The following is a 20,297-nucleotide window of genomic DNA, read 5'->3' on the forward strand; positions in this document are numbered from 1 at the left end:
ACAAGGCCCTGACTTAAATCCCCAGTACCACAAATAAATAAATAAATAAATAAATAAATAAATAAATAAATAAAAATTAGATAGATAATAATCATTGGTATTGTAGGCACAAACAACACAGATTCACTGGATGAACTAAAAAGATGAATCTATTTATCTCAACAGTTCTTTCCACATATTTTCTGTTAAGATAATGAGTGCAAGTTCCGTTTATTCAATGAAAGATTTATTGAGCATCTATTGTGTGTTATAAATTGTCTTGGGTGTGGAAACACCCACCAAAAAAAGATATACTCCATGCCCCCAAAGAACTCACTGTCTAGAGAGAGATACAGAAGCAGAGCGGGCAGTCATTATGAAAGGAGAGAAAGGATGAGAAAGAGAAAGTCATTTAAAGAGGAAGGCTTCTTGGATCAGTGAAGACCTGAGCCAAATCTGAAAGGCCTGATCGGCATTAACTAGGTTGGCCTGTGGATACCCACCTTCCAAATGGAGGGACTCTTGTAAGCAGAGTCACAGATAGAAAAATATACCTATTTTATGTGAGCAACTACAGACATTTTAGTGTTGCTGGAACATAAGCCAAAAAAGGAAAGGGATAGACCTGGGAGGAACAGCAAAGGCCAGACTGGAAAGTACCTACCATGTTAAGCATTAGGTAGTCAGACATTAGCCGGCCTGAGGGACAAAGTGGAGGGGGTATCCAAAGTAGTATGCTTTGCCAGTTAAGTAAAGAAACAAAGATGTCAATGTATGGTATAATTAGAGTAATTTGTTAGGTCTCAGACCTATAGCAATCCCACCAAGTGCAATGACATTTAAAGGTTACCCGTTGTGCACATTCCTTCTGATACCTGGCCAGCTTGCTATCTAGTTCCACAACAAGGCAGACAGTATTTCAGGCTGCCAGCGCCTACAGCCCAATATCAGGAAAAAGAAATGTTCATTAAATACCCTCCTGCCTTGGGCTGGAAACTGGTTTAAATGAAAAATTTATCTTTTGTAAATTTCTTCCTTAAATTTCCTACATATTAAAGCTTCTGAGGCAACGTCCATCTAAAAAGGACAGGATGATATATTTCAGTTCCAGAGTAACATCCAAGTGGAATACTGATAAGCATCCTAATTACTCTAGTTCCCTGAACCCCAGGAGTAACTTTTGGGTCCATAAAATGTATCCAAACTGATACTTGGTATAGATGTCATCATGGCACTGCCCACTTTCTCACTCTCTGTATCTACTTTACAATAAATCCTACCTGTAATTCTGCATGGCCTCCTATGCATCTTGACTGCATTATTTCATTAAGGACACAAAGAACAGAAGACCACAGAATTGAGAGGCTGGCTCTTACTACATCAGGACCCCGCTTCCCAGTGACATTAAAAACTTTGAACTTGATTCTCTAAGAGTCTTATGAAAATGTGGGGTTTAACATTGAGCAAGAACCTGGCCAAACAAACATTTCAAACACACTCCTCTGAAAGCTGAGAAAGACAGATGTGTAAGAACAAAAAAAGGAAAATGGGAAAGAAACCGGTTAGGAGATTGTTGCCATAGTCTAGACAAAAGATATTGAGAGCAATGGTTGGGAGATTAGAGAGGAAGGGGTATAATTCCAGAAATCATTCTAACACAAAAGTGCCAAGACTTGGTAATTGATTAGATGAAGAAAGGAAGGGGAGACAAAGGAGTTAAGGATTCCCAGTTGATAAATTGAATGCTAATACAATCAACTAAAACAAAATAAAGAGTAGGAACAGTATAAAAAGGTAAAACAGGAACAGGATAAAAAGAGTAGGACATAATATAGATAATGAGTTATCAGCATATTCGTGAGAGTTCAACTGGGAGTATTTAAGACCAAGCAGGGAAGAGAGAGAACTAGTAACATCTATGCTGAAGAGATGAATCAAAGAGGATGGGCGAGATGGAGTTATAGGATAACAGAGGAGCCCCGTATTTCAAAAGCCATGAGAGTAGCATGTCTGATGAGAAGAGAGTGATCAAAAAATAGCCGAACAGACACTTCCTTGAGCAGTCATTCCCCTGCATAGAATTTAAATGAATCTAAAAATGTCTCAGTCCACAACCATATGAAAAGAAGAAGAAGAAAAACATGTAGGAAAAAAGGCCACACAATTCCTCTTCATGAATCTTTCAAATGCCTAACCTGAAATCCCTTTTCTTTCTGTTTGGAACATTCTCTTTTGTCCCATCTCCCTGAGAAACAGAATACAGTGGTTCACCATCGTTCAGACAATCTCCTTTCATATGTTTGCTTTTGATCATGTCTATCTTATTTTCTTCAGATCACTTAACCCAGTTCATTCAATTTTTCTTCCAATTCCCCACCACTTAACAGTTTTTGTTGGCCATCCCTGGAATAGTGCCAGATTCTCCATACATTCTTTCCAGAGTAGGACCCAAAACCTGGAGTATACGGAGGGTTTGGTCAGTGCTAAGTATATTATCCAAATACAGCTGAGCATTGTTCTTATCTTTATATCAGCAGGGTTTCCCTGACAGCTCTTTATTTTGCAGCTCACAGCTTGGCGTCTCATAGCCAGTCTGCCTTAAGTCCTGTTGTAAGAATTATGTAACCTTACTGAAATTTTAGCAGTGGAAGAAATCGTAGGGCACATCTAGTCTATTTTCCCCCTTAATTAAAGATTCCTCCTACTGTACCTCTCAAATGTGGTTCAGCTCAAATACTCAAAAAAATGCCTTTCCCCTACACAACTGTATTTTGTTAATTTACTACATGGCAAAATGAATTTAGCTCATCATAATTTTTTTTTTCTTGCAGAACAGGGTACTAAACCTAGGGACTTCACGCAGAGCTACATCCTAGCCATTTTTTGAGACAAGATCTCGCAAATGTAGAGCTTCATTAAAGACTTTCTCTGTTCTACTCTTCTTTCCTCCTCCTCCTCTCCCCCCCCCCTCCTCCTCTCCCTATGCTGCCCCCTAGGTTTTCTTTTTCTTCTTGATATCTAAACTGAAAAGTCCTTATTTGCATTTTTAGCAACCTGGGCCAAAGTTGTTGCTGCTACAGCACTTTATACAGCACTTTTCCAATACCTCTATTACACCAAGACATAGTTCTTTGTTGTAAATCACAAAGAAGTTCTACCTTGCTAGAAACCATATCTCCCCCTGCTCAGAGTCTTCTTTCCCAGTTACACTCACTGCAGCTTCTCTGCTGCCATTGCTTTGCTAGCTCTTTACCTTTGGATGGAGAGAAGATATTCGACCTGGTGAGCCACTGCATACCCGAAAGTTCTGCTTTGATGCTATATCACACAACAGCCCTGTTACACTCTACGACTGCCATGGCATGAAGGGGAACCAGCTCTGGGGGTACCGGAAGGTAAGAGTCTGTTCTCTGTGTTTATTCTCAAATTGCCATGGTTTCAGGTTTTCTGAATCCCTTAAAAACATGCTGATTTGATCCAAGGTGTTATCTGGACATAATGTACATGCATTTGGTTCACATATCTGGTGACCACCAGCAAAGGGAAAGATACAGTATGTAGGAAGGGGCATGTTTTGGGCTTTGCTTATTAGGACTGATAAATGAATTTGAATCAAAAGAGTAGCACTATAAGGCATGGGTGTGTGCTTGTCTCAAGGAAATTACAAGAGGGATCATGTGCCAAACAAACAAAAATACACATACATAATTTTTAAGAACCCCTGTTCATAACACACAGAGATTAATACATCTATTAATTTGTTATACATCTCAGGCTCTTGTTTAGAAGCTGGTTGGGTACAGACAATCATATTAATACAAATATGATATATCTATGTAAACAGAATTGTTACAATACATATAGAAAGTGACTCTTTTGTAATTTAACTCAAATCCTGTCCAAGTGTATCAAAGGAGAATATATTTTGAGAACTTAAAAATTTAAGGAATTAGGAAATTAACACTTTTTGATATAAAAATAGTTTAAAAACCAATATAAAATCACATTGTGTTAATATAGAGCAAATAAATTGCTTTAAAATATTTTCATTAAGCTTCCTTTGGATAACTTTTTAGAATACCCTACAATATTGTTTTCAACTTCTTTTTAGAACACCGTACAATATTGTTTTCAACTTCTTTGCTTTTTGAGGCAAGAGTTGGCTGCCAATTTCCAAAGCTACATTCTCCCCCTCAGACCCATAGAACTGCCAGAGACTTTCCAGCCAGGGAGAAGATGCCTTTTTCTGGCCTTTTCGTGCTCTGGTCATAATTCAGTCTTACCTCAAGCTATTAGGAAAATGTAATACTAATGCCCACCCATTTAATCATGAGCTTGGTTATCCTGTGGCTAAACCCAGATCAATATCCCCTGAAATTACAGGAAAATTGAAGAGAAGAAGCTGTGAGCAATAAATGTTAGGAGCACTGATTATGATACTTGTTTCCCACTTGGTAAGAGTTCTAGGGGTTGGAAGTGGTGTTCACTGCAGAGTGCTTGACTGATATTTGCAAGGACCAGGATTCAACCCAAAGGGAGAGAGAAGGAGAGAAAAGGGGTGAGAGAGAAGAGTTCTGTTTTCCACATCTAAAAGATGAGCACCTAAAACTATACCCACTCAAATGCAGACTCTGTATAGTCTATTCTGTATATCACCCCACCCCCAATATCTGGGAGTTGTGGATGATACCTCTAGAAAAAGTACAAACCACCATTTGTTCTATCCTACAAAACAATTTAAAATCCAAAGGGCTAGTAAGATGGTGCCAGATATAATATGAAGGAGAGAAATCACTGCAAATAGGAAAACCTCACTGTTTTTGCTATGAAATGTATAATTGATTAATCTCATCAAATTATTTTCTATTTAATATAATATAGTCTATGTGTAATGTAGTAAGCTTTTTTAAATGATTTTTTTGTTACCTTTTAGGTGCTTCTTTCTGTTCATATCAATAAAATACCTGATTTGCCATTGCCTAGTATGCTGGAGCTCTCTAATGAACAGAACATTTCTCATTACTAAACATTTATAGCATGAGAGACAGACCACTCAATAATATGCAATTAAGCAAAGAAAATACAGTTGTTTTCATTAGGAAGCTTACAATACCTTACAGATGGGTAAAACCACAACTAATACATGTGCACACAGAGAGCCTGGGGAGAAAAAACAGACTGCAGTGATTCCAAGAGGTGACTCTCATGAGCTTTAACACTTCAAACTTTCCAGCACCCAAAGGAATGTGTGAAAAGAAATCACTAGATGCAATTGTGCAGAGCCTCTCCTCTAAGATCTTTCTGGACATGTTGGCCTTGTGTTACTTAGTGAAAGGTTACACTGTGTGATAGTTACATAGCAAGCAACATATTTATATTTGACCAGGAATACACCAAAAGGAATACACATAAAATGGAAAGTTTCTAAAATACTTCACCTTAGTGGATGACTCAGGCCTATTTAGCAAAGCCATTTAGAAAATTCTTCTTATTTATTCCAAGGGTTATATGCTCAAGACCTAAGAGAGAAAACAGAGACAAGAATCTCTCTGCAGTAATGCCTTGTCTATATTTAGATGTACTTCTTGGCCCCAGGGGTTCTAACAGTTTAGCAATCTTTTGAATTTGCTTTGGAGCAGTGCTTCTTAGCATATCCATGAATCAACCCAATTGCTAAGATCCTAATTACATAAACTAGCCCATCTCCTAAGCTCCTAAAGTAATTAATCATCAGCACCACCTCCAACTGTTAAGGAAGAGGAGGTCTGGGGCTAGCGCTTTACACACTTCACCTCAAACCTCCTACGCCAAGGTACTATTATATATAATTTACACAGGAAGACACTGATACTAGCAGATTTGTGGCAATGTCAACATTCAAACTCAAGTAAATCTGATTTTACAGTCTCTGCTCTTTCCTCTGCCATGCACTTAAGAAATAAGATCAATATTCCTAGGAGAGGCCCTAAATCTAGGGAATTGAGGACCACTCATACTGGCCATGCTTCTCCCAGCTACATGGAGGTTTCTTGCAGAAATAAGGTAACCAGAAGCTACCTCATTTGAGTGGGCAAAGGTTGTATTCAGACCCCAATTCCTGATCCATTAGCAGCAACCAGCTTTTAGATATTTTTAGATGTGGTTCTTTGCTACCACAAAAGAAGAGCATTCGTCTTCCATGATATTGTGGCTACGTTCTGTTACACCGCTGTATCCCATAATAATAGGTACCCATGAGGAGGAATCTCAATCTTCATTCTTTCTGATCACAAGGGGGACCTCTGTTCCAGGAACAATGAATTGTTGAAGCAAACTCAATAAAAACATTTAAATCATCGACATTTGGTAATTCCATCCCTCTGTTTTTTTGTTTTATTTTTAACTTCACTTGCCTTCTCATTAACAAGAAGATAAAATGCTTGTGTTTGGATGCACCCCCCCAAAGCCTCATGCAGATGAGGTGGGACTTTCTTTCTCAGAGGTAGTTGAATCTGGAATGTGTGTGCTGGGATTAAGGGCATGTGAGTGATTAGGGTTTTCAAATTAATCTATACATTTAAGGTAAAACCAATCAAATCCAAGTAGGTTTACTTGTGGAATTGATGAACTGATTCTAAAGATTATATGAAATGAAAAGGTTGAATAAAGATAACCAAGGAAATATTGAAAAAGAAGAAAAAAAAATCAAGTATTAAACATCATAAGAGAGCTAGTTATCAAAATATTGTGAAAGTAGGGCTGGGGATTTACCTCAGTGGTTCCGCTGCCTGCCTCACGAGCACTAGGTCTCAAGTTCGATCTCCGGTACCTCCCCCCCCAAAATTGTAAAAGTATAGTTATAAAGGCAGTGTTCTACTAGCATAAAGACATGCTGACTAAGGCTCTCTAGGTGAGGCTCAAGGATTAATACTTTTTGAAGGCTCCCAATAGGTTTTGACAGGCAGTAAAATGGGGAACACTTTGTTAGCTCAGGTTTTCACAACCCCTCCCAGCCCAAGGGCTAGGGATTGAATCCAGAGCCTTCAATGAGTTTCATCCTCAGATCTTTTTTATATTTTATTTTGAGATGGGCTCTCCTAACTCTAAGTTGTGCAGGCTAGACTTGAACTTATGATCTTCCTGTCTCACCCTTTTAGTATGCTGGAATTACAAGCACATGCTACCATGCCCAGCTCAGATTTTGTCTACTTTCTTTAAACTACTCCTCCCGCCTGCTCTAGCTAGAATTTGACCTTCTACATGTACTCTTATACTATTTTGTTCACTTCTTTGTACTTGAAACATTTATAAAGCATAGTCATTTATCTGTCCTTATCTACCTAAAGTCAAGAGACTTTCTTCACGTTTGTATATAGTTTGCCTAATATCTAAAGACTAGTTTAAAGATTCCTTGGGTTCACTTATTGGTATGAGCCCCTTTCGTGAACCTTAAATTGTGCTGGATAAAACAACATATTTCTTTGTCTCAAAACCACAGAAACCTCCCCAAGGACCCAAAGAAAAAGATTTCAAATTACCTTTTTTTGGAGGGGGGGTACCGAGGATTGAACTCAGGACCTTGCACTTGTGAGGCAGGTGGGCGCACCACTGAGCTAAATCCCCAGCCCTCAAATTAACTTTTCTAGTTGCTATCTAGGATGTCCTTATAGTTTAACTATCATAAGAAAGGACTTAAAAATAGCATCATATGGGCCAGGGATTTAGCTCAGTGGCAACATGCCTGCCTTGCAAGCACAAGGTCCTGAGTTCGATACCCAGTACAGCAAAAAAAAAAAAAAAAAAATAGCGTCATATAGTAAATGCACACAAGAAGGTACCTGAAAGGTTAAATTGCAAATAATCACATTAGTTTAAAAAGTGAATAGGTGGAATTTTTGATATGTGCATACTTTTGACTATTTTTAACTTATGATATACACCAGGGATTTGGCCTCTGAGCTCATATACTTGTGCTGGTCTACAAAGATGCCCAATGGAGAGCCATGAGGTTGTTATTTTAATTTATTCTGGTTATATTTTAAGATCCAAAATGAGAAAAGTATACACAATGAGTTTAACTGAAAAAGCGTGGAATTCTATCTTGGCTTTGATTTATGAGGTGTTTACCAAATCCTGGACCTGTTGGTATAGGCAGTTAGTTACACTCTTGCAAGTCAGCTCATTCATTTCTGGACAGTTCCAATTGTAAGAAAGCTCTTCCCTGGCCTTTGGCTCTACATAGATTAAAGTTAATCCATTTTGCTTCAGACAAATCCCAAATATTTGAAAATGTTTGCCTGGTCTTTAATCTTTACTTCTGATTAAATAGCCCAATTTCCAGCTACTGCTCTTCACATGACTTCATTTGGCTTCCCCTCAATCTCCTGGACATTCACTCCTACTACGCTTCAGATAATCCTGGAAAGTGTCATATTTCCCAGGATAGAATACAATGTTCTAAGTGAGTTTTAACCAAAAAAGTAGAATGAGTTTGTAACACCCTTTGTTATGGGCTCCTAGCATCCTTTGTTGTGAGCAGTGTTTCTCTTATTTTAGCCTGAATTGATTTTCTTCCTTAACATCACATACTTGATTTACTAATGAACTTTTAGTGTTTTTTTAAAACCTCACAATCTTTTTATTTTATTTTACTACACAGACACATCTCTCATCTTCTTCCTCTATAATTCATTTTGTATATTTGTGTAGCTATCCATTTGTTTCTATTAATTGCTATCTCGTGGGCTGGAATGTAGCTCAATGGCAGAGCAGGTGCTTAGCACCTAGGTTCTATCCCTAGCACCCAAAGTCCATCTACCTCACAAGATTTACTCCAATCTAGATTCTGACTCTTTGATCCAACTTATTACCCACTGAGCTACTTTTGTCCCATTCACAGTTTGAATAAGCATCTATGCATGCCCTCATTTAAGTTGTTCATCCCAGTGCACAAAGTTAATAACTGAGCCCTCTGTCATCTAATAGAGGTGACATTAATCCATTAATGATCATCATTTGAGGGAAGTGACTCAGATACAAATTCACCTAATAGTAATATCCTCTAAGCCACCATTTTTCCACCTTGCCCATAAGAAAACAAAGATGGACTTTTTAAACATCTTGAAAAGCAAACAGTGTCTGCAGCACTTGTCATTGTACCCTAGTGACTTAGTCATTGTACCCTAAGAAAACTTAAGTTTGAATTGACAGTTTAGCCACCTTGTCAAAAAAAGAGCCTGGCTGATTCCCAGGAGGGGCAGATGTTCACCTGACAATGAGGATATTTTTTCAAGAGGGATCTAACATACCCCAGTGTATTCTGTATCAGCAGGAAATGGCAGTGTGGAGACTTGTGACTATTTTTAAATAATTCGGTATAAAAACATGTACAGAGAATTAGTCACTTGTAAAGGATATATTTATTTGATTAGTATTACCACTGCAAAGTTATTTTTGGACTCTCCTACTTAAGTATTTCCCTTGATGCTGAAAGCAATCCTAGTCATTTGGAAGCAGTTTTGAGAAACAGCTAATGGTCATTCTGAGCCAACCCTAGTGACTAAATGGAAAGAACTTTATTTCAAATAGGGGTATCTTCTCATTTTGTTTTTACTTATATGTCTCACCCACCTGAAGTCACTTAGTTGTCACGATCTTTTAACCTTTGCCATTTCAACTTAGCAATATTCCTCCTGGTAACCATTTTACCTAACATGCTTCACTGCCATTTTTTAGTCACCCAAAAGCAGGAAGGGCTCTTTTATGAGGCTGAATTGAATGAATGCCTGTCAAGATCAAGGCTGCCAAAGAGAGGAAAATCATGGTGATAGGAGCAATGAAAGATTTACATTAGTATTTGCTGATGAGGACACATCTTCCCTACTAAGCAGATGTGAGGATGGAGCAAGATTGCTAGTTGGCTCAGCCACAGAGAGAAATGAAGCACAATTTAGAGGTTAGTTTGGACTTTGGGGCCCGAGAGACCTGACATTTGAGTCATTGGCTCTGCTGTGGGTCCTGGCTCTGGGACCTTGGGAAACTGTATTCCTCATTTATGAAGGAAGAAAACAATAATTTTTACCTTAGAAACCGAATGTGATGATTAAAAACAATTTAATTCCACTTAGAGTGGAACACATAATGAGTCCAATTTATGTTAGCTCTTATTATTTCATGTATTCAATAAGCTGTCTTCCAATTTGATTTTAACTCTCCCAATAGGCTTAGATGCAGGAAAAGATGGGCTAACAGATTTTATCCCTCCCAGACAGGGTTAGATACAGGAAAGGGTGGCCTAATTCCTTGTATTTCTATACTGAACAGTTGTGTACCATTTTAAATGTATCTATAGCCAAATATGTATTAGAATGTAAATTTCATGAGAATAGAGATTTCCTGTGTTTTCTTTCATGTAGTATTTCTAGCACCTAAGGGACAGTGTAGGACACAGTAGGTGCTTAATTAGTATTTGTTAAATGAATAGCTAAATGTATCTTTCTGTTTGTCCATATTCACTATGCCTCATGTGGTTCAAGAGGAAATAATGAGTAGAACACTTTGCACCACCTAACACACAGATGCACACTCAATAAATGGTAGCTATTGTGTTCACATGACTTCAGGAAGTTTACAAGAGAACACAGAGACGCGGACAGATGTAAACAAAGTCCAGGACAAATGATTTTTCCTATTTATGGAACCATCAGTCTAGAAGGAAGCAGACAAATACTTAAATAAATTAAATGCACAGGACAATATGTAAACATAAAACACTGCTGCTATCCAGGTCACAGGGTAGGGAGGCTTCTCTGACTAGCTGCTAAAGAAGACCTAAAAAATGAGTATTAAGGGCTAGGGATTTAGCTCAGTAGTGAAGCCTCCTGTCTCAAGAGCGCAAGGTCCTGAGTTCAATCCCCTGTACAAAAAAAAAAAAAAAGTAGGTAGGATCTTGGTTTTTCTCATAACAGAGAGAAGCCAGTTGAAATGCATGGATGTGAGGAAAATGATGAACTATAAGGCCAGACATCTGGCTAGAGGCAGAACTATACAAGACCTTGTAGGCCATGCTAAGAATTCAGCTAAAAGAACAAGAAGCCTTTGAATGGTTTGAAAAGCAAGGATCTAATACATCAGAAACGAGTTTTAAATGATTTGCATGCTCTGAGGAGAACTGAGGATCTCTCATGCACATCACTATGTGTAGCCAGAAAATTTGGTGACAAGAGCAGAGGGAAGGGGCTGGAGGGTGTTGTAGCCAGCACTGTCTGAAGGTACACACCAAGGTGCATTAAGAGGCATTTTTTTTCTCATCCGTCAAATTAACCTAATGTAAGAAGACCAGTTTTCTCCTGTGAGGAATTTTATCTGTCAAAGAAAAATGGAACAGGCTGCATAATAAGACTGCTTTGTCCCTTTTCTGCCTATCAAGTTGTTATTTGCATTCTCTCAGCAGCCAACAGCAAAAGCGGGTCTACTTGATTCGTTTCTCTTCCAGAGAACCAAAGGATATTTATACATCCACCCTGTTCTTCTCCACAACCTTAAGGAGGAGAAAAGAAGAGTGAGAATGCAGACCTTTTTTTATTGCTATGTTACCTTGCTTTCCTCTTTCCCATTCCACTCATTTTACAGATAGAAATCTTTATCACTGACAAACTAAGCAATCATCAAAGTTTATTCTCAGGGATAAAATGAGGATTAAAAGCTAGTCTCATAATTACAAGATTTCATTCCTATATAATCTGTAGTGGACACCAGAGTCATTGAGTATGATGGAATTCTCTCTTACAAAAGCATCCTCTTTGAAAATAAAGTCTTTTATAATTAATTTTTCTACTTACACAGAAATTTATAAGAGGGAGTAAGTTGATTTTCCCAGCTTTGCTAGAGTAGCTCTCCTAATGTCCAATCTGTCCAACTGTTTGCTAGGCATCTAAGTCTGGGTGTTCCATAAACATCTCCAACTCATTATGCCTAAAACAGAAATCATTATTATCATTTCCACCCCACTCCCACTCTTTTTTCTGTGTTTCTGATTCACCACCGCTTGTCCTCCAGTCACCCAATTCTTCCTTCTACCTCATCTCCCATATCCCATTAAACAGAACCCTTCACTGAGCTCTCCATAGCTGGTTCCCAGCACACGACATACTGGTCTCCAACACATAATCGAGCCCTGGGTTACCTCCAATGCAATTGCACTGGTTTCTTCACTGCTCCTCTAACCCATCACAGTGCACACCTGCGCAGGGCCTTAGCACTGGCTGCTCCCTCTGTCTGGGACCCTTTCCATCCAGGATCACTTGGCTAATTCCTTTCCTTTCTTCAAGACTACCCAACTGTCACCTTCTCAATGAGACTTCGAATTTCCACACTGGCCCCATCACTTCCGTTCCATGTTCTCCTGGCTTCCTCTTTTTTTTTTTTTCCAAAGCGCTTCTGAGCAGGATGTATATTTTACCCAGTATCTTCCTTGTTTACTGTCTGTGCCCCACTGCCACCTTTTAGCCTGTGAGCCAAGACAGCATGGAGTTCATTGACAGTATCTCAAGATCAAAAAACTGTCTGACAAATAAGTACATCCTATTTCATCTCTTTCTTTTCACATGCTCTTCCCTTTGTTTAAAAATAACCTAATTCATCCTACTCACCCTCATCTACAATCTCACTGACACTTTTTTTACCCCAAACATTTCTTGCTTACTTATTAGTCCCCCCTCCTTGTTGGATCAGGGGATATATCTTAGGTTGTCTTATCCTGCCTCTTCTCTAATACAGATCCCCCAAAATAAAAGGCACTTTATAAATGTTTGTTGAACTCAACTAGCCTGAATGATGTTGTATTCCAATAAAAATAGGTGGAAAACATTGCCTAGTTGGTCTTTCCTCCAGAGAGCTCATGGATAGTCATCCAGCAACCTACACACACATCAGATACAAACTCTGACCAGTTACTCAGAAGAGCTAATTTCTTAGCCAAAGATTATCTTTTTTGTGCAAATCCCTTTTCTTAAAATGAGACACACTGTCATTTGAATAACTAGTTGAGTCAGAAAATAATTTTTTCAAACTATTTTGCTAAAGATATTAGAAAATACAATTTGGTGATGAATAGCTGGTCTCGGACCAGATGGTTAGTGAATCCTGAAAAACTGAGGATGCTTTTTGACTAAAACTAAATAAGGGGAAAGTAGAATCATTATTACTTGGCTACTAACTTAATATGCAAGACATTGTGTCAACAATTTTTCATTTTATCCTCACAACAAACTTGTGAGATATATTATTATCTATGTTTTACAAAATAAGTAAGGTGAGGCTCACAGAATTGAATAACTTGTCCCGTGTCACATAGCAAGTAAGTGATCCAAATCCCTTATGGCCACAAATCCCAAGCCCTTCACCTAGCAACATGCTGCCTCTCCTCCTGCTCTGTGGTTGATTTATTTTTAGAATTGTCTTCCTACACAGTATATTATTCACTTACACATCTATTTTGTTACCTTTTCATTTTCAGTATTGGTTCTTTTATGACCCCAACCACAATCTGGAATGTTTTCTACAACTTACTCTTTTGTTTAATGTTCAGATTCTATGTAAGCATGGAACCTAATAAAATTTAGTGCAGATGCATGAATACCACAAGGTGTCCCACAGATGTCAATCAAGTCCCCAGGCCACTTTGAAGTGATGTTTTTTTCCATGAGCTACCTGAAAAGTCCCACTCACACTTTTCAGTGTGGGTTGATTGGTTGGCCCAGGGCATTGATTATGAAGGACAAGTCAACAATTCTAGATCTAAAGTTATGCATTTCTTGCACAGTGATTTCTAATTTTTTAAAGCAAAAACCAAACCAAAATAAAATAAATTCAAAAGGAAAACAAAAAACAAGAGAGTAGGCATCTAGGGAAGGTGGCAAGGTGTGTTAGTATTTCATTGTTAGACAAAATTAAAAATGCAACTTAGAAGAGGAAGGATTTATTTTGGCTCACAGTTTCAGAGGTTGCAGTCCAAAGTCTGCCAGTGCCATTGCTTTTAGGCCTGTGGCCAGGGGGAATATCATGGTGCAGGAGTGTGGTGAAGGAAAGCTGCTCAATTCACAACAGCCAGGAGGCAACAGGGAGAGGGAAGAACCAAAGAGAAAGGGGCCAGGGATCAGATGGTCCCAAACTTTATGTCCACATGACCCACATCCTTCAAATAAGCTCCACATGCTGTTTCCTTCACCTCCCAATAATGAAATCCAATTATGATCTCATGAATTGATTAATCCACTTGATGAAATTAGAGTGGTCCTCAGTATCCAGTTACTTTCCTCAAAGCCCAGCAGACAGCAACCAAGCCTCTATCACAAAAGGAACATTTCAAATCCAAGCCATAACAGAGGGGCAAAGCAACATGTAACCATTCTATTGTCAACAGCCAGAGCTTGCTACACCTTCCCTCAGGACTGAACAATGAACACTGTAGTTAAAAGCAAAAAAAGAACATCTTCTATCATCATACAAGGAGGATGTAATGGAACAGCAAACTTGACAAAAAACTCTGAAGTCTGTTCCACAGGAAAAAGACTGCGTGCTGTTCTATTAACAGCCATCTTCGTCCTGACAGATGAGAGGAAAGGCAGAGAAATGAAGGACTGGCAGGGAGTAAGAGACCATATTCAAAGAATGATTACTGGATCCATTGACTTAATTTCAACCAGGAAAAGCGTCAGTAAAGATGTTTAGTAATCTAGAAGTGTGGCTGGGTAGGAACATAAAAATGACAATCATATAACAGCCCCTAAGGTCAAAAGTGAAAAATGTATGCTCTGGCAAAGGCTGAAGATAGTCCCAGAAGTTTCATCTCCAGACACTCCAAAGACAAGTGTGAGCAGAGTACCATCTGTAACAAGGGCACGAATCAGTCTGTTGATGTACTGGACAGTGTGGATGGTCTCTAGTTTGACACCCTGTCATTTGTCTCTGTCACTAGTGAACTTTGGAATAAAATGTTATCAATTTTACTGCTGAAAGAGGCCTTGGAGGTTTATCTAATCCAGCCCCTCATTTTACTGATGAAGCTTCTCAGATATAGATGGATATAGGAAATTCAAATTTTCAACTTTCATAAGAATGTGAAGTGTAAGTACAGAAAACATATTCTGAATTGTTCAGGGTAGTACTGAATTTGCACCACCTGGTTGTGCCCGTGAATATACCTGTACTTGTCAGAACATGTGTTCCTATATGGGATCTGGAAAAAATGATTACCTTATGGTTCAGAAAATAATGTTCAGAAAACCCAGTTTGGCTTTCCCGTCCTTTGTGGAGGTATACAAGTTGGTGAAGGAAAAGAGAATAGAAACATGTTCTACTCTTTTTCCTTCCTCATGGCTAAACTTTCATGGATATACATAGTTTGAAGGAGAAACAGCATCTGCAAGTCTCACAAGCCATTGATAAAAGGAAAAATAGGAAGGAAAACAGGAAAGAAGGTAAAGAAGTACATGACATGGAATACAGTAAATTAGAATTTAACAAGTCACACAGAATCTTCATGAATATTAGAGCTTAAGAATGCTCTTTGAGGGGCCAGGATTTAGCTCAGTAGTTTCGCCGCCTGCTGCGCAAGCGGAAGGATCCGAGCTTGATCCACGGTACAGAAAGAAAAACAAGAATGCTCTTTGAAAAACTGATCTAACACGAGGTCCATGTGGCTAAACTACTGGAAGTGTGGTAGGGGGACTGAGTGTAAGAGATGCTAGAAGAAAGAGGAGCAGGCAGGGAAGGAGACTACTAGCCAGGAAGAAGAATGTGTGGAGGGAGGTGCAGAGCAGTCTCCTTCCTCCTAAATCTGGCCACTTCTACTCCAAAACAGGAGAGAGCTTCTCAGAGTGTTCCCTGACCAGAGACCCAGTCAGGTTAATAAAGCATGAGATGAAAAACATGGTAAGGAGACCTCAGGAGCGCTTTGTGTGAGGAAGTAAAATCTACAATAACTTCAGAAACCTTCCCTTTAAAGACAGCAGAATAGTGAGCCTTTGTATTAGGCTCTTTGTTGATACTAAAAATAAAAACACAACTAAACTGCCTGCCTGTTGCCTTTCTCCTTCCTTATTTCTCCTTTCCTTAGTACAGCACTCACTATGCAAACATCCGGGATCCTAAAAGGATATTAAATATTGGTTTGATGGAGTCTTAAATTCCAGAAATGTTTACAAAGGGTGGCTGAGAAACTCCTAAATCTAAAAGCATTGTAAGTTTAGTATTCCTCCCTTAAAATATCTAAACACTTCTAAGCTAAATAACTAAACATGACTTGATCCTAAAATTCAAGCAGTGATTTAGTGAAGTTTTCTAATCTTATTGGCAATTTTTTTAAAAATCCTAAACACCATAAAGATAAAAAGTTGATGCTATTTAAGGAAAATTGTGCTTCTATTATCCTTACCTTTGTTTCCTATGCCACAATAAAGAAAAGTATGTTAATAAACCCCATTCAGATAAGACACTTCTTCAGTACTTAAACTTTGAGCCCTGCAAGACTGTTCATTCACTGAGCTGTTAACTGTGTCACCTGCATCCACCTTTCTCTTTCTTTCTTTCTTTTTTTTTTTTTAGTGAATGTTACCTCCATTTTACAGAAAACTGTGACAACTGTTCCTCTGGAACACCTGTGACATCAAAAAAGGAATTGAAAAGAGCCTGAAGCTTGAGAGTTAACAAATTTGACTTCATACTTTCAGCTGCTGTCTGGGTGTCACTTTTCCGTATTTCCACATTCATTTTGTCAAGACAGCAGCTGAGCACCTGGCATTTTGGTTCCTATTTCTATTATATTTCTCTGTCCCATTAGAGGCTCAGTGTGAGAATAAGGAAAATTTGACTCTTCTGGACGTGTGTGTGTGTGAGTGTATGTGTGTAGATGTTTACTGAGGGATAAATTATAGTGTTTTGTGTATATGTTTCTTCCCAGATAGTTAGGCTATTAGCCACTTGACAAATAACCCCAAGTAATTTTGATACTTATCTCCAAAATCACAGGTGATGCCACAGACCAGGAAATGAATGGATTGCTTTTTCATCAATGAATGAATTAATTAATTAATAAGTTAATCTTCTGTCTGATTGAACCTGTTTGGAGCCCCTGCATAGTACCAAAAGATCCTAGGAGATGGTGTTCCATTTTGACTATTCATTGATTCGAAAGCTGGTTCATTTATACTCTGGATATACACTGAAATATAAACAAATATTTTGATTCTGCATACTTTTGGCTTTAACCATTCATCATGTATTATGTCAGTCTTTTCTTTCTGATCCTTCCAGGACAGAACATTATTTCATCCTGTGAGCAACAGCTGCATGGATTCCAACCCAGCAGAAAAGAAGATTTTCATGGCCAGATGTGACCCCCTATCTGAGACTCAGCAGTGGATTTTTGAACACATTAACATGACTGTTTTAAAAAAATTTAGCTACCATGTCAGCTCCTAGAAAGAAGAAAGAAAGAAAGAAAAAAGATAGACTATCTACAGATTATGAACTAAATGTTAGCCAGCATCTGGGTCAAAGGAGTCAGGAATAACATTTCCTAGATCCAGGAAGCCTGGTTTAATGATTTGTAAATGCCACGTCTAAGTAGGTTGTCCTGAAGAACTTCCTGCATCTGAAGAACTTGGCTAAGAACCTCACCAGCTGCTTCTGAGAACTCGAGACTAGCAGTTCCCTTGCTGGCCAAGGGTGAAGATTATTTAGAGACTTTTCAAAACAACTGCTGAGTTAATAAATCCTAGCATTTCTCAGGTCAAATCCTGCAGTAGTGAGTAGCTATGAATGGATCCTATTAATAGGGCGGGAGGGGGGTGGAAACAGAGTGCATGACTGCTCTGACAACCTGAGGATACCACAGGTTTAGAACTAGCCACGCTGAAGGGGTGAGTTGTCCTCTTTGGTGCCATTCTCTGACTAAGAATGGGTTAAGCAGGTTTAACCCTTACAAGTGCTGCAGATGATTTTAGAGTGCTCATACCTTTCTGCTTTGTTTTATTTTTAAACAAGTGTGGCATATCTATAATGACGTAAATTACATAATGAAATGGACTTCCAGTTTTCCCATTCTCTCTTTTACATTTGTCATTTTCCTTTTAGAGCAGAAGCTAGTTATTATTTATAAAACTTCATGCTTCATAAGTCAGTTGAGATTCTAATTCAGTGCCCTTGTGTGAATCCAGTTAAAAATAAAAATAAAAATAAACTATGCTATCAAGTTACTCCAAAGAAAGATTTCACAGAAGCAGCAAAACCATAGAAAGGTATAGGAAAGAGATTTCCCTAGGAAATCTATTTTTACTTTTCTATTATTTTTAGAATTTTAAAAGTCTGATGTTTGTCCCATCATTTTTATTAAGGAAGGAAATGGAGTGAAGTTGATGTAATTTGTTTAGGAAAGTCTTAAACCCAAATAAATTCACACTCCAAATGACATATGAAAATGTCTTTGTTCACTTCGATTCTATTTAACCAGTGCTGGGAATTTAGAAGTGGTTTTATTTAATTATTTGTTTGGGGATTTTTACATTTGTTTTTCTATGTTGTTGGTATTAATGATGTTATTATCTTATTTGGAGTCCCTTAAGAGGTATTACCATTAATAAAGTGCTTCTGATGTCAATTTCTGTTAATGGGGCAATATTTCAGAAAAAAAAGGAATGACTGAAAACTAAATGGAGTAATCTTTAAAAGAATTGTTTACTTTTCAATAATAATGAGATGGGGGAAGAATATTTAGGTATCAAGATGCATCTCTACAGAAAAGATTCATATTTATTCTATTTTTCTAAAGCTCTTTCAGATACAAGAATGTTTTTATCTTGTTTTTATTGTTTTTCTTTGAATTTGATTTTCCTGTTAATATTGTCTTAGATATAGACTACTGAATGTTAGAACCAGAAGGACTCACAAGATCTAATCCCTTTGGGGTTTTTTTTAGTTTTTTTGCTTTTTTTTAGATAAACAACAAAAGCCCAGAGAGGCCCAACTCCTGCAGAACTGATGGGTCTTTTGATCTTAAGTCCTGCTGTGTCTCCTGCAGTGTACTGTCTCACTCTTTTGTCCAAGATAGTTCAGATTATTACTCCGATTTCACTTGAAATTTTCAGTCACCATATATAAAAATGTTGTACTTTCTTGGCAATTTCCCTCCAAATAGCTTTCATGTTTAGAAACCTTAATATATGAAACTTCTTCTTGTAAATGTTCATTATTTTGTTCTCTCCTCAAAACCTAATCAAAATGTCCAGTTAAGCTTCCCTGCTAATAGTTGAGAAAGAGTTATTTCACTATCATTACTGATTTTTTAAAGCATTCTTTTGAAGACCTGCTCTTTTTAAACTGATTGTATCTTTGGTATAGGTCAAGAGATCTTGAAGCATTCAAGATGCATAGTGGGGAAAATCAATAGTGAGAAATTAACCTCTGTGTTGAACATTTCTAAAGATTCAGTGAAGATTTATCTCAAGTGTTCAGAGAGCAATCTAGCTGGAGAATGAAATGGACTTATAAAAATAAACATGTCATTAAACAGTTGACTGCTATTTACACTTGTACCAAAGAGACAACCTGTGTTCTGCACCCTAGAAAGCTCAGATTTGTCCTGATCACTTAGGATGCTATAGTCATGGTTAGCTAACTAGGCAATATCATTTGAGAAAGCCTGAATTTTGCATCATTTTAGTGTGACATGCACCTGTCAACCAAGATAGATCTCCTATTGTCTTTGTAAGAGAATATAATATCAGAAATAATTTATTTAAATGAATGGGTGCTTGATATATTAAATCCAAAATTAAAACTACAAACAAGCAAGTAATTATTGAACGTATGTACATCTAATAACACACAAACAGAATAAAATGAGTCCTAGAAAAGCTCCTCCTAAGCAGAAGGGCACAGCATAACCTATAAGCACACTTAAGGAGGCACTTCTGTTACCATGATAGGTCTAGACTCTACTTGCTTAAAATATCACTACCCTTCTGTATAAAAGGCTATATATATGTGCATTTTTAACTGACAAAGGGGACTGCACAGTCCTCAGAAAGAGTCTCATTTCTGGAAATAACATGCTTTGAAAATTGAGGGATACAACACTCACCTATCCTTTTATCAGAATCAGAGGAAAAATATCATAAAGTAAATATGGCTATGGAGACTACTACTTCCCATAAAAAGAAATCATTTTGCCAGAGTTTTAAAAAAAAGAATTAATTTTTAAAGCCTTTTTGAGTACTTTCAGAGAAAAAGTATGCTGTAAACAATTGTGAACTAATCATGGGATGTATACATTTTCCAAG

General features: G+C 37.8%; 1 protein-coding gene across 1 annotated transcript in view; it reads left to right on the forward strand.

Moving 5' to 3' along the window:
- The window catches only part of Galntl6 (polypeptide N-acetylgalactosaminyltransferase like 6), a 1,152,292-nt gene extending 1,132,228 nt beyond the window's left edge, over positions 1-20,064 (forward strand). Inside the window, exons 12-13 of the mRNA XM_004852932.3 lie at positions 3,225-3,374; positions 17,272-20,064. Coding sequence (XP_004852989.1) covers positions 3,225-3,374; positions 17,272-17,439 — 318 coding nt within the window. The 3' untranslated portion in view covers positions 17,440-20,064. The remainder of the gene's footprint in view (positions 1-3,224; positions 3,375-17,271) is intronic.
- The last annotated feature ends 233 nt before the right edge of the window (positions 20,065-20,297 follow it).

This window comes from Heterocephalus glaber, unplaced genomic scaffold, assembly GCF_053883595.1.
Source record: "Heterocephalus glaber isolate CG9 unplaced genomic scaffold, H.glaber_assembly_v1.0 deba00001461, whole genome shotgun sequence".
NCBI classification, from domain to species: Eukaryota; Metazoa; Chordata; class Mammalia; order Rodentia; family Bathyergidae; genus Heterocephalus; species Heterocephalus glaber.